The following is a 13,687-nucleotide window of genomic DNA, read 5'->3' as shown; positions in this document are numbered from 1 at the left end:
ACCAATTGAATAATTCATCTGAAAAACAGCACCTCTAACACCTTCAGTCCTGCATTGGGGATGCCAGCCTAGATTATGTGCGCAGGTCTCCTAAATGGGAATCCAGAACCTTTAGACTCAGAAGGAAGATTATTACCACTGAACCACAGCTGACACCTAGGTGTAGGTATAGAAACGTAGTTAGATGGCTCATGCTTTAGTAAGGTGTAGATTGCAGGAGGGAGGATTGACTGAGATTGCTGTACAGTTTTGAAGAAAATAATTAAAATAGCAGAGATTAGAGGACAGGAATGAGAGGAAGATTCATTGTCAGATGACAAGCATTTTCTCAGATTCTATCAGTACCACACGGAAGGGTCAACAGAGATTACATATGGCAGAAGAACTGGTGGCCCAGAAGCTCTGACCATAATACCTGCAGTAACCTATTTAAAATGAATAGCTTACCATCAGTGTTATAAACAGGAAATCTATCCCAAAGAATCCAAGCATGTGGGCAGATTGACAATGACTATTGATCCGTCAAAGCTAAGTGCTGAACTTTAATTAGGTTTGTCTGACACATAAAGACACTGGATGAGGAAACAAGATTTTCACAGTTCCGGTGAAGGATGTGAAAGTAATAAAGCAACGCTGACTCAGCACAGTGAGAGGTCTAGAGGCTGGCAGCATTGAGGCTGTATAAGTGATCAAGATATTTTTAAGAAAACTGGTCTGAAAGAATTACAAATTGCAGCCTTGTCTGAAATAGTCAATTCACTCTTTTTTCATTCAGTCATGAGATTATAGGCGTCGCTGTCTGAGCCAACATTTATTGACCATCCCTAATTACATAGAACATAGAACACTACAGCACAAACAGGCCCTTCGGCCCACGAGTTGCGCCGACCTCATCAACACCTACCAATCTATAGACCTATCTATAACCCCCAATCCCATTAAACCCCATATACTCATCCAGAAGTCTTTTAAAAGACCCCAGCGAGTTCGCCTCCACCACCACTGACGGCAGCCGATTCCATTCACTCACCACCCTCTGAGTGAAAATTCACTCACCACCCTCTGAGTGAAAAATTGCCCTTGACAAAGCAGCGATGAGCTGCCTTCTTGAACTGCTATAGTGCATGTGGTGTAGGTAGACTCAGAGTGCTGTTAGGGAGGGGGTTCCAGGATTTGGACCCAGCAACAGTGAAGGAACGATGATATATTTCCAAGTCAGTATGATGAGTGAATTGGAGGGGAACTTCCAGATGATGGCGTTCCCACTTATGTGCTGTCCTTGTCCTTCTAGATGCCAGTGGTCATGGGTTTGGAAGGTGATGTCTAAGGAGCCTTGGTGAGTTCCTGCAGTGCAGGAATCTTAACTCACTTACAGATCATATTAGCATTTTTTTATTCTAATGTAAGCTATTTATTCTTTTGTCCAATCTACAACATATTTGATTAGTTTATAATACCAGCCCTTGATAGTCCTTATTTAATCTCTTGGCATTGACAGTCGACAATCACACCCATTCCTCTAATTAAATTAGCATTTCCAATATTTTAAGATTTGGTTACAGTAAGCTGGGGACAAAGACCCAGCTTGCTGCAGGTCTCCCAAATCTGAAAAGAAAGGTCATTTTTCATGGCAATGTCTCTGCCCATCAGAGTTCACTTGCCAACCACTCTTCTCATGCAGTATAAATCGTTGTTCCTGGCACTTCTGAGACAGGGAAAAGAGCCTGAAATTGCATGGATGGGATTCCCTCTGGGTTCCTGTTCACCCCCAGCTGGTTGTGATTCTTTTGCTGGGATGAGCAGGGTCCCAGACAGAAAGCCCACCTGTGTCCCACTTAAGGACCTTAAACGGTCCCTTAAATGCCACTTGAGGGCTTTTTCCTACCTAGCCTCAATTTTTAGGTAAGTGGGTGGAATGCAGTTGTGGGGTGTGAGGGGAGGTGGTAGAACTGAATTAAATAAAATTCAAACTCAAGCAGAATATCAGAAGCCCCCTACTGTCTGGGTACGCCCTCCCCTTAATGCCCAAATCTCCTTCACCAACCCCCCATCAAGACCCCAACTGCCACCCTGGTGACCCCCCCTCCCCCCACAAGAAGTTCCCTATCCTCCACGCCCTGGGTCCCCTGTCACTTACGTTCTTCTGGGCCCGGGACTTAGTTCCTGGCAGCTCCCTGCAGTGCTTCTTCTGGCTACTGCAACACTGTGCCTGGGGCGACTGGAGTGTTGCTGACCAATCTGATTGGGTAGCCGCTCTCCAAGATGAGACTTCCTCCCAACTGAGGGCAGAATTCTTGCTTTATGCCAATCAATGCTTGGTAGAATGTAAATTGTCATCTGGGCATCTGGAATCATGGGTGATATGTTCCCGGGCTGAACCCCTGCCATCCTAAAATTTATGTCAAGAAAAGGATGAAATAACCTACCCACACCCTCACCTGTGACTCACGTTGGGATTCCTTACCTTCTTCTGCAAGATGAGGATCTGCTGGGCTCGGCCACGCCATGTCCCCTTGTTATTCAGCAAATGTTGTACGTTCACATCTTCTCCCACTTCATTAGCCAATACCTGGAAAAGATCAACAAAATCTTTAACCCATGCAGGGTGATCACTCTGCAGAATTCTGTCTATGTACAGTCCACCAGCGTCAGCCTGGGTTTCTGATCGCATGTCATTCTAATTCTCTGCCTCACTCTGACCTCACTGTCCTCTGCTTCCCACATAGTTCCACTGAAGATCAACAGAAACTTGAGGAACCACACCTCATTTTTTTTTACAGACTTCTGGACTCAACACAGAGTTCAACAGGTTCAAATCATTACCTCTGGCCCTGTTTTTTCCATCAGCAGACCCATCTTTTGTTTCTGTATTTTTCACATTATCATCCTCTTTGACTTGTCTGCGTGGATTTCCTGCAGGTGCTCTGGTTTCCTCCCACAGTCCTAAGATGTGAGGGTTAGGTGGATTGGCCGTGCTAAATTGCCCCTTGGTGTCAGGGGAGGCTAGCTAGGGTAAATGCATGGGGTTATGGGGATAGGGCCTGGATGGATTGTGTTGGTGCAGACTCAAAGGACCAAATGGCCTCCTTCTGCACTGTAGGATTCTATGACTTGGACCATTATCCTGTTTTGTCATTTAGTCTACCCTGCCTTCCCTTTTATTTTTTTCTCTCCTCCCATCTTTTCCCTCCGTACACTTGCTTGAGACCTGTTATATCTCTAAATGTTTCTAGTTCTTATGAAAGATAATTGACTTGAAACATTAACACTGGACTGAGCCTTTATCGCCATTTCATTGAAGTGTCAACTGAGATTATACATGGCAGCAACCTTAACCTGACTGCTACCTTTACTCTGAATAGATCACATGCAATACTGGTTTTACATGCTGCCTAATTCTACTCTCAGCAATAGGGCAGAATGTAAAACTGGAATTCCACCTGATTCCATATGTTTCCCACATGGTAAGTTAGCATAACAGCAAGTCTGTTATTTCCTACAGAGGGTGGAACTAGTGAGCTTCTATTGTAATTGGTTTAAATTGAATTTTAATAGTTTTATTATTATTAAGATGGTGTACCTTGTGTGCCATTTTCAACTCTTGTTTGACACTCAGTACTTGGTTTCGAGATTCAACCAGTTTTAGATTGGCTGCTGCAAGTTTTTCCTGAAGGGCTTTTGCATCAAGGCTGTCAGACTGTTGAGAACAAGGACCAGAATTCAAAAGCTAATTAAAATCTGTTTTAAGTTTTACTCAGTGCCAGGGCACAAACTGTGGGTAACAGCTGCTTCTTCACAACAATGCCAAAGGTTTTTCAAATGAAAATAAGCAGTTGTGAAAATGTATATGGGAAGAGCAGAAAAGAGAAAACAAAGGGGAAAAAAAAGGACAGAAGAGAGTGGATTTCCCTGGGGTATTCCCACTCTATCACTATATGACCATGGGGCATAATGTAAATCAGGCTTCCACCAATTGTCCACTAAAGGTGCAGTACAGAATGAGAGGAGCATTGAGGAAATTCACAGAGAGATGGCATGTAGCTTGAGAGTTGAGAATGGACAAAGGAAATACAATTACAGAAAAATAACAGCTTAAGTGATGGGAACAGACAGAGAAAGTCGTGGCAGACAGATAACTAAGTGAGGAAAACGGGAATAATTTGAGGAAACAGAGCAAAAAGCAGCAGGAGATACAGAGTGGAAAGAAACGCAAGAGAAAGAGATAACTGAAAAGAAAGACTGAGACAGACTGGAAAAAAGATGAGACAGATGACAAAAGCGGGAGTGGGGGGAACAGAGAAGGAAACAGAAAACAAGCAATGACTGGAGCTAGAGGAGAGACAGAGTGACAGACAGAGAGAGAGACAGAAAAACAGAGGCAGAGACAGGGAGAGTGACAGAAAAAAGAGAGGAGGGAGAACTCTTTCATTATTCTCCACTGACCAGTGAGTTGTTTTGCATCTTGAGAGACAGCTCTTGGTTGGTTTGCCCAGAAGCCTCTTTGGCGCTGAGTGTTTGGCTGCCTGTTGGAGTAGCCTGAGGTTATAAAAGCAAACATTACATTATTGAGAGCATCAAAATGATACAACCATTAACCTAAATATCAAAATGATGACAGAAACAGTAGACCATTATGCTCTCATTTTTCACTTATGTAACAAATTTAGCTGACAGCACTGTCAAAAGCAGCAACATGATTTTAAGCATCAGGGCTGCACAGTGTTTATACTGGCTATGGACAGTCAGTCTGTTTGTACAGGCAACAGTGTATTGGCTTCACCGCTGCCTTTTGGCAAAGGTCTGGCCGGAAGAGTTTCAAACTATGCCTTTAAAATAACTGTTCAGGTTGAAGCCACTAAAGATATGAACTTTGATTCTGTACTGTACCTCCACTATATAAATGCATAACGTCCACTGCACTGGGACCCCAAGACATTACAGAACTAATCCCGTTTTTGAGGTAATACACCAAAAAATCTAAATAGCACTTGAAATTCAATGATTCAATTCGGGTGGAAATACGTCTGGTGCATTTTGAACAGAGAACACAATAGTTTATGACTGAGACTACTAAGGGTGCAACAAGTACTTCCATCAGAGATGTTCTTTTTTGGGCAATTGTGTGCCTGACAGGGGTAGGAACTCAGCATTATTTTAAAAATGCAAGCAACTGAGAAATCAACATCTACCTATGGGGCTTTTGCTCACGCAGAGGTGAGTTGGGATATTTCTAACCCACAATAATGGGTCAACCCATTCAGATTCCATCAGTATTAGGGATAACAGGCTAACCAACAATACTATCAGTACCATGGACCTGCCTAGCTCAGAACTGATATTGTTTGAGCCTTACAAAACTCCCTGCTGTTTGTCAGGCCCCAATCGATTCACAGAAAATGAATTACGTCTTGACAAAGAACAACTTGTTTATGAAGGTAAAATACATAGGCGATGACTAAAAATCTCTCAGCCAATCTGCCACGTCATTGAGGTTCCCTTTCTCCCTATAGGCTGATATGTGAGGGTGAAAGCTGAGTATAATTTTTGCTAACTCGTCATTGTGCCTCTGAGAGTCTATGATTGGGTGACAAGCACACCTCCTTTTTCAGCTCCTGTAACCTGTTACTCAGTTGCTTGATTTTGGATTTCAGGCTCTCATTCTCCACCGTCATCTCCCGGTTCCTCTTTGACAGCTCCACAATTTTAGTCGCAGCCACATCACCTGCCATGTCAGATGTTCCTGCAACGCAATCACACACTTTAGCCACTAGAACTGCCCACAGAGACTGTTTCTATTATATTAGCAGCAAACTGAAAGCCGTATTAACTAACACTCCCCGAGTCTATACTTTATTCCCTTCACTTTAACTTTCAAGAGGTCCTAAGTACATTTTTCTTAGGCAAGGGGGTTACGCAACCAAAATGGGTGGATGAAGTCATGATACAGTCTGGCAATGATCTAACTGCACGACAGAACAGATTCAGAGATTCGGATTTTTGATTTGATTTGATTTGATTTGTTATTGTCATATGTATTAGCATACAGTGAAAAGTATTGTTTCTTGTGTGCTCTGCAAACAGAGCATACCGTTCATAGAGAATGAAAAGAGAGAGTGCAGAATGCAGTGTTACAGTCATAGCTAGGGTGCAGAGAAAGATCAACTTAATGCAAGGTAAGTCCATCCAAAAGTCTGACAGCAGCAGAGAAGAAGCTGTTCTTGAGTCGGTTGGTATGTGACTTTTTGTATCTTTTTCCTAACTGAAGAAGATGGAAAAGAAGATATCCGGCGTGCATAGGGTCCTTGATTATGCTGTCTGCTTTTCCGAGGCAGCGAGAAGTGTAGACAGAGTCAATGGATGGGAGGCTGGTTTGATTGGCCTACTCCTATTCTTATGCCCCCAGTATACAACCCCACAATAAAAATAATGCAAGGCCTTTCATATCTTCAGGACATCCTGAAGGATTTTACAACAATTTTCATTGGTTTAGCACATTTAGCATTGTAAAACATACCAAGATGCTCAACAAAATAAATATCAACAAAAACACTGAGCCACGATAGGATATGTCAGGACAGCTGAACAAAAATGTGACCAAAGAAGGTGGTGTTCAGGAGCACCTTAAAAACAGAAAGAGAGATAAAGAGCTGTAGAGGCCATTGGAGGGAATTCCAGAGCTTAGGATCAATGATGTACTTTTCAAATTAGTGATACAGGAAAAGCAGCAGTCAATTTGTGCACAGCAACATCCTACAAGCAGCAATGTGGTAAAGATCAGGTAATCTGCTTTTAGCTGTTAGCTGAGGGATAAATATTGACTTATGTTCAAACATATCACTCTCGTAAATTGCAAAGACTCCACTGGGCTAGTTCACAAAGAAAATTCCTATCTTTGAATGGAGATGGGAATAAGTGGCAAAGCCAACTGCAGAAGTTCACACAGGCTGCAATCAAGTAGAAATCATTGAACTGCTGAGAGTGCCCTTCAATGCTATTGGTTTTAGCATAAAAACCTCTGAAAAAGTTATAACTTGTTAGGTGAGGAGTACCTGAATTTTCAATAGTGCAATGCTGAAAACTTTCTCTGGCCATTTGTGGAAGGTTAAATTTCTTTGTTCTGTTCAAAACATTTCCACATATTTTTAAAATAGTAATTTTTTAAGAAACCTTTTGCTTACATTTTAGTTTCTACATTTGATACCTGATTTACTGTCTGTGAGAATGAGTTGATACAAGTGGTTGTTAACCTTGTTGACATTACTGCTGCTAGAGGCCTGGAAGTGACCTTTGCTTGGTGCCAAGTTTGAATTGGTTTAGGGAAAGAGGAATCCAGTGGTGGTACAGATTCAATAGTAGCTTTCAACAATAAATTGGATAAATATTTGAAGGAGAAACAAAATTGTAGGATTCAACGGTAATAAAAGAGGAATCATAGAATCTTCACAGTGCAGAAGGAGGCCTTTCAGCCCACTCAGTCTGCAGTGACTCTCCAACAGAGCATCTGATCCAGGGCCACACCCAGTCTATTCCCACAACCTCACATGTTTACCCCATTAATCCCTCTAACCTATGTATCCCGGGACACTAAGGGGAAATTTAGCATGGCCAACTCACTTAACCTGCACCTCTTTGGAATGTGGGAGGAAATCAGAGCACCTGGAGGACACCCATGCAGACAGGGTTGGAATGTGCAAACTTCACACAGTCACCTAAGGCTGGAATCAAACGTGGGTCCTTTGCGCTGTTAGGCAGCGGTGCTAAACACTGTGCCACCGTGTCACCTAAGGGAATGAGATAAACTGGATTGCCCATCCAAAGAGCACAGACTCAATGTGCTGAATGGCTTCAGCTGTGCTACACTATTTTCCAAATCCATAATCTTGAATCATTCAAAACTACAGAATGGTGAAAAAGTAGCTCAACCTGTGCTTTCAATTCAGGAATCAATATTTTTTACAAAGCAAAAATGAAGATGAAAGGAATGAGATGTATTCTCACCTTAGCTTCTGGAAGATGATTAAAGTTGCATTTATAGTTAATGTCCTCACTGAACCTGTTGAGATTATGGTCTTGTATTGGTCCCAGACATCTGTTACTTTTGTCTAGTTTTGAATTTAACAAGTTTGAATGGCACATGATCTGCCTAATTCTAGAAATCTATCTTTACTGATAATCACTCTGTAAAACTGGCATGATATTCGGAAAGTATCTCAACTTACACACCAACAGAGGCATTTCTGGAAGTCATTTAAACAGCCTCCCATGTGCCAATACATCAGCCACAACTATTCCTCCCCCCTCTAGTGTCCGTTTACCTGCGAGAGCGAGTCGATCTTCTTCACTTTTCTTTCTCAGGTGTTTGATTTCATAGTTCTTTTCATTAAGGAGTTTGTAAAGCCGTCCATTCTCGTCCCTCAGCTCCTGGATCTGCTCCTGCAGCAGCTCATTCTCATTCTCCAGAAGGCTAAAAGGTTCAGAGTTTCAAACACAAGGCTTACAACTGGGGAATAAACACCTGGGAAATTCCTCTCCGATCCCCCTTACAAAATTGGAACTAGCCCAGCAGCTCACTCTGGCCCTGATAAGTCCTTGCTTCCTACCAGGTGATTTCCATTCCCGCCAGAAATAGGTCCAGCTGTCATTTGAAGGAATTCTACGAGCCGGCAGATACTATATGAGCTGGCAGCCTGTTCCAGAGCTCCGCTGTTTTCTGGCAAGAATCATCTAACCTACCTTTGGCCTTAAGCAACTTAAAATTTTGCTCCAGCTCCCCCCAAGCTATTTAACTGGAATTAACTGCCAATTCAAATAATCTATTCCCTTCACCATTTTAATTATATTTCAATTATATCACCCCTATATTTCTGTGATGTCCCAACTTCATCAGTCAATCTTGTTAACTAAGATTCTTCAAACTGGAAATTAATCGGGGAGACGATGGCCTAGTGGTATTATCGCTAGATTATTAATCCAGAAACTCAGCTAATGTCCTGGGTTCAAATCTCACCACGGCAGATGGTGGAATTTGAATTCAATAAAAATTATCTGGAATTAAGAATCGATTGATGACCATGAAACCATTATCGATTGTCAGAAAAACCCATCTGATTCACTAACGTCCTTTAGAGTAGGAAATAGTGCGGGTAAGGGTGGCACAGTAGCACAGTGGTTAGCACTGCTGCTTCACAGCTCCAGGGACCTAAGTTCAATTCCCAACTTGGACCACAGTCTGTGTGGAGTTTGTATAGTCTCCTCGAGTCTGTGTGGGTTTCCTCCCACAGTCCACAGATGTATGGGTTAGGTTAATTGGCCATACTAAAATTGTCCCTTAGTGTCCTGAGATGCGTAGGTTAGAGGGATTAGTGGGTAAATATGTAGGAATATGGGGGTAGGGCCTGGGTGGTATTTGTGGTCAGTGCAGACTTGATGGGCCAAATGGCCTCTTTCTGCACTGTAGGGTTCTATGAAATTTGCCAGCCTTAGCCGATCTGGCCTATATGTGACTCCACCCACACTCCTACTTTAAGATGCCCTTCTTATATGCCTCTTTGAACATAAGAACATAAGAAATAGGAGCAGGAGTAGGCCATCTAGCCCTTCGAGCCTGCCCCGCCATTCAATAAGATCATGGCTGATCTGTTGTGGCTCAGTTCCACTTTCCCGCCCTCTCCCCATAACCCTTAATCCCCTCTCTTATCAAGAACCCATCAACCCGCTTCTTAAAAATATTTAGCGTGGCAGCCTCCACCACTTCAACGGGCAGAGAATTCCAGAGATTCACCACCCTTTGAGTGAAGAAGTTCCTCCTCAACTCCGTTCTAAACCGCCCCCCCCCTTTATCTTGAGGCTGTGCCCCCTAGTCCTACTGTCTTTTTTGAGCGGGAAGAGTCTCTCCACCTCTATCCTATCCATCCCATTCATCATCTTATACGTCTCAATGAGATCTCCCCTCATTCTTCTAAACTCTAACGAGTACAAGCCTAGTTTATTCAGCCTCTCCTCATAGCTCAATCCCCTCAACTCCGGTATCAGCCTAGTAAACCTCCTCTGCACTCCCTCCAGGGCCAAAATATCCTTGCGCGGGTGCGGCACCCAAAACTGCACACAGTACTCCAGCTGCGGCCTCAAAAGCTTACTTTATATTGTACCTTTTAGCATTGTAAAGTGTCCCAGGGCACGTCACAGGAATGATATCAGACAAAGATCGACGCTGAATTTAAGAAGCAGCCATTAGGACGGATGACTAAACACTTGGTCAAAGAGACACATTTTAAGCAACGAGTTAGTACAGGGGCAGCAGGGCTTAGGATCCACTTGGTTGGAAGACCTGTCAAGAGACAATTAGAATAGGCGTGTCCACTATTCATAAGGGAATAGTCCCAATTGGAAAATTAACCATTCTGTGCAAACTTTTCTATTAGCGCCCTATTCAACTTATTTGGGAGAAATTGATAAAATTCACCTGACTGTGAAAGTAATATCACTAAGTTCCAGAATCTTATAATTTACAGTATTAAAGCCCAAACTGCATTGATAAAGACATTCTATGGGCTGAACTTTGCAGGATCCATTGATGCAACTACTCTATTAGTCATCATCATACAATATTACTCAATGTGATTCCACTTGAACTTACTGAACTCATGTAATTTGGACAGACAACCCTGTACAATGTACCTTGAGCATCACCTGCTGGACAAACTGAAGCATTACAACTTTTAAAAAGGGCTATTCAGGCACTCAAAAGAGGTCAGAATAATCAGATGATCAAAAACAAATTACGTGTAGATGACACTAGGGCATCTGATAAAGCAGAGAGCACTGAACATTAGGGGTGGTGGCATCGTAGTGGTATTGCCTTGGACTAGTAATCCAGAGACCCAGCATAACGTCTGGGGACCCAGGTTCAATCCCACCATGGCAGATAATGACATTTGAATTCAATACAAGTCTGGAATCGAAAAGCCTAATATTGTAAAAAACTATCTGGTTCACTAATATCCTTTAGGGAAGGAAATCTGCCATCCTTACCTGGATCCTTATTTTCCTGCTCCTGATCAAGGGTCCACATTGGAAATATTAACTCTCTCTCCTCATTTCCTGTTAGATCATCCATGATCTTATTAAATGGCAGAGCAGGCTTAAAGGCTGAATGGCCGACTCCTGTTCCAATTTCTTATGCTCTTACGACCTGCTGAGTAACTCCAGCATTGTTTCTTCCAGATTTACATCGCCTTCAGTATTGTTTTCATAAGAAGGACCAATTCTTGTCCCTGCTTTGAGGGCAGCTTTTGAACTTAGAACTCTGATCATGGTAGTTAATTCCCTCTATTAGCTTTATTCCTATTCCAGCTCCACAGTCCTCTGTATTCCTCAAATTATGACCTCTTGAGTCTCTCCAATTGCCTCCCTCATCCAGCACAGACAGCCAAGTCTTAAGCTGCTGAGGCCAGCAGCTCTGGAATCCCTTCATAAACCGTTTTGCTTCTCAAACTCACCCTGTCTTCCTTTTAAGACATTCCTTAAAATCTATCTAACAAATTTGATTGAATGTTCCAAGGAATTGACTAGGTCATAGAGTCATAGAGTTTACAGCATGGAAACAGGCCCTTCGGCCCAACTTGTCCATGTTGCCTTTTTTTTAAAACCCCTAAGCTGATCCCAATTGTCTGCATTTGGCCCATATCCCTCTATACCCATCGTACCCATGCAGCTATCTAAATGCTTTTTAAAAGACAAAATTGTACCTGCCTCTACTACTAACTCTTGTAGCTTATTCCAGACACTCATCACCCTCTGTGTGAAAAAATTGCCCCTCTGGACACTTCTATATCTCTCCCCTCTCACCTTAAACCTATGCCTGCAAGTTTTAGACTCCCCTATCTTTGAGAAAAGATATTGACTATCTAGCTCATCTATGCGCCTCATTATTTTATTGACCTCTATAAGATTACCCCTCAGCCTCCTATGCTTCAGAGGAAAAAGTCCCAGTCTATGTAGCCTCTCCTTATAACTCAATCCATCAAGTCCCGGTAGCATCCTAGTAAATCTTTTCTGCACTCTTTCTAGTATAATAATATCCTTTCTATAGTAGGGTGACCAGAATTGTACACAGTATTCCAAGTGTGGCCTTACTAATGTCTTGTTCAACTTCAACAAGACATTTCAACTCCTGTATTCAATGTTCTGATGATGAAACCGAGCATGCTGAATGCCTTCTTCACCGCTTTGTCCACCTGTGACTCCACTTTCAAGGAGGTATGAACATGTATCCCTAGATCATTTTTCTGTAACTCTCCCCAACGCCCTACCATTAACTGAGCAAGTCCTGCCGTGGTTCAATCTACCAAAATGCATCACCTCACATTTGTCTAAATTAAATTCCATCTGCCATTCATCATCCCACTGGCCCAATTGATCAAAATCCCTTTGCAATTGGAGACAGCTTTCTTCACTGTCCATTATGCCATCAATCTTAGTGTCATCTGCAAACTTACTAACCAGACTTCCCATATGCTCATCCAAATCATTAATATGAATGATAAATAACAGTGGACCCAGCATTGATCTGAGGCACACCACTGGTCACAGGTCTCCAGTTTGAAAAACAACTCTCTACAACCATGGCTTCTGTCATCAAGCCAATTGTGTATCCATTTAGATACCTCACCCTGGATCACATGAGATTTAACTTTATGCAACAATCTACCATGCGATACCTTGTCAAAGGCCTTGCTAAAGACCATGTAGACAACATTAACTGCACTGCCCTCATCTACCTTCTTGATTACCCCTTCAAAAAACTCAATTAAATTTGAGAGACATAATTTTGCACTCACAAAGCCATGCTGACTGTCCCTAATCAGTCTTTACGTCTCTAAATGCCTGTAGATCCTGTCTCTCAAAATACCTTCTAACAATTTACCCACAACGGATGTGAGGCTCACTGGCCTGTAGTTCCCAGGCTTTTCTCTGCAGCCCTTTTTAAACAAAGGCACAACATCTGCCACTCTCCAATCTTCAGGCACCTCATCCGTGACTATCGATGATTCAAATATCTCGGCTAGAGGATCCGCAATTTCCTCCCTAGCCTCCCACAATGTCTTGGGATATACTTCATCAGGTCTCAGGATTTATCTACCTTGATGCACTTTTAAGATTTCTAGCACTTCCTTCTCTGTAATATCCTCAATATATCACTATTTATTTCCCCAAGTTCCCTAACATCCATGCTTTTCTCAACAGTAAATACTGATGAGAAATATTAATTTAGGATCTCACCCATCTCTTGTGGATTCCCATATAGATGACCTTGTTGATTCTTAAGAGGCCCTACTCTCTCCCTTGTTACTCTTTTGCCCTTTATGTATTTGTGGATACTCTTTAGATCTCCTTTGCCTTATCTGCCAGTGAGTAGACGAGGGCTGTATATGTAGTCTACATGGACTCCAGTGAGGCTTTTGACAAGGTTCTGCATGAGAGACTTGTCAATAAGGTAAGAGGATGGCAGCTGGTGAGTACGGGTGTGCCTCAGGGGATGGTGCTGGGATCACAACTTTTCACAATATGCGTTAACAATTTGGAAGAAGGAATTGAAGGCACTATTGATAAGTTTGCAGATGATACAAAGATATGTAGAGAGACAGGTAGTACTGAGGAAGCAGGGGGGCTGTAGAAGAACTTGGAC

At 42.5% G+C, this 13,687-nt stretch overlaps 1 protein-coding gene across 1 annotated transcript in view; it reads right to left on the bottom strand.

Annotated features, from left to right (window-relative positions):
• ccdc13 (coiled-coil domain containing 13) overlaps window positions 1-13,687 on the bottom strand; it is a 66,837-nt gene that overhangs the window by 36,594 nt on the left and 16,556 nt on the right. Inside the window, exons 2-6 of the mRNA XM_080217632.1 lie at window positions 8,316-8,464; window positions 5,598-5,740; window positions 4,444-4,536; window positions 3,581-3,697; window positions 2,465-2,569 (exon numbers count right to left, since the gene is read on the bottom strand). Of these exons, the coding sequence (XP_080073758.1) occupies window positions 2,465-2,569; window positions 3,581-3,697; window positions 4,444-4,536; window positions 5,598-5,740; window positions 8,316-8,464 (607 nt within the window). The remainder of the gene's footprint in view (window positions 1-2,464; window positions 2,570-3,580; window positions 3,698-4,443; window positions 4,537-5,597; window positions 5,741-8,315; window positions 8,465-13,687) is intronic.

The sequence above is a fragment of the Carcharhinus amblyrhynchos genome, chromosome 2 (genome assembly GCF_965287045.1).
Source record: "Carcharhinus amblyrhynchos chromosome 2, sCarAmb.v2.hapA, whole genome shotgun sequence".
In the NCBI taxonomy this organism is placed as follows: Eukaryota; Metazoa; Chordata; class Chondrichthyes; order Carcharhiniformes; family Carcharhinidae; genus Carcharhinus; species Carcharhinus amblyrhynchos.
The sequence above is the reverse complement of the archived record's forward strand: the minus strand, read 5'-3'. Positions and strand labels throughout refer to the sequence as shown.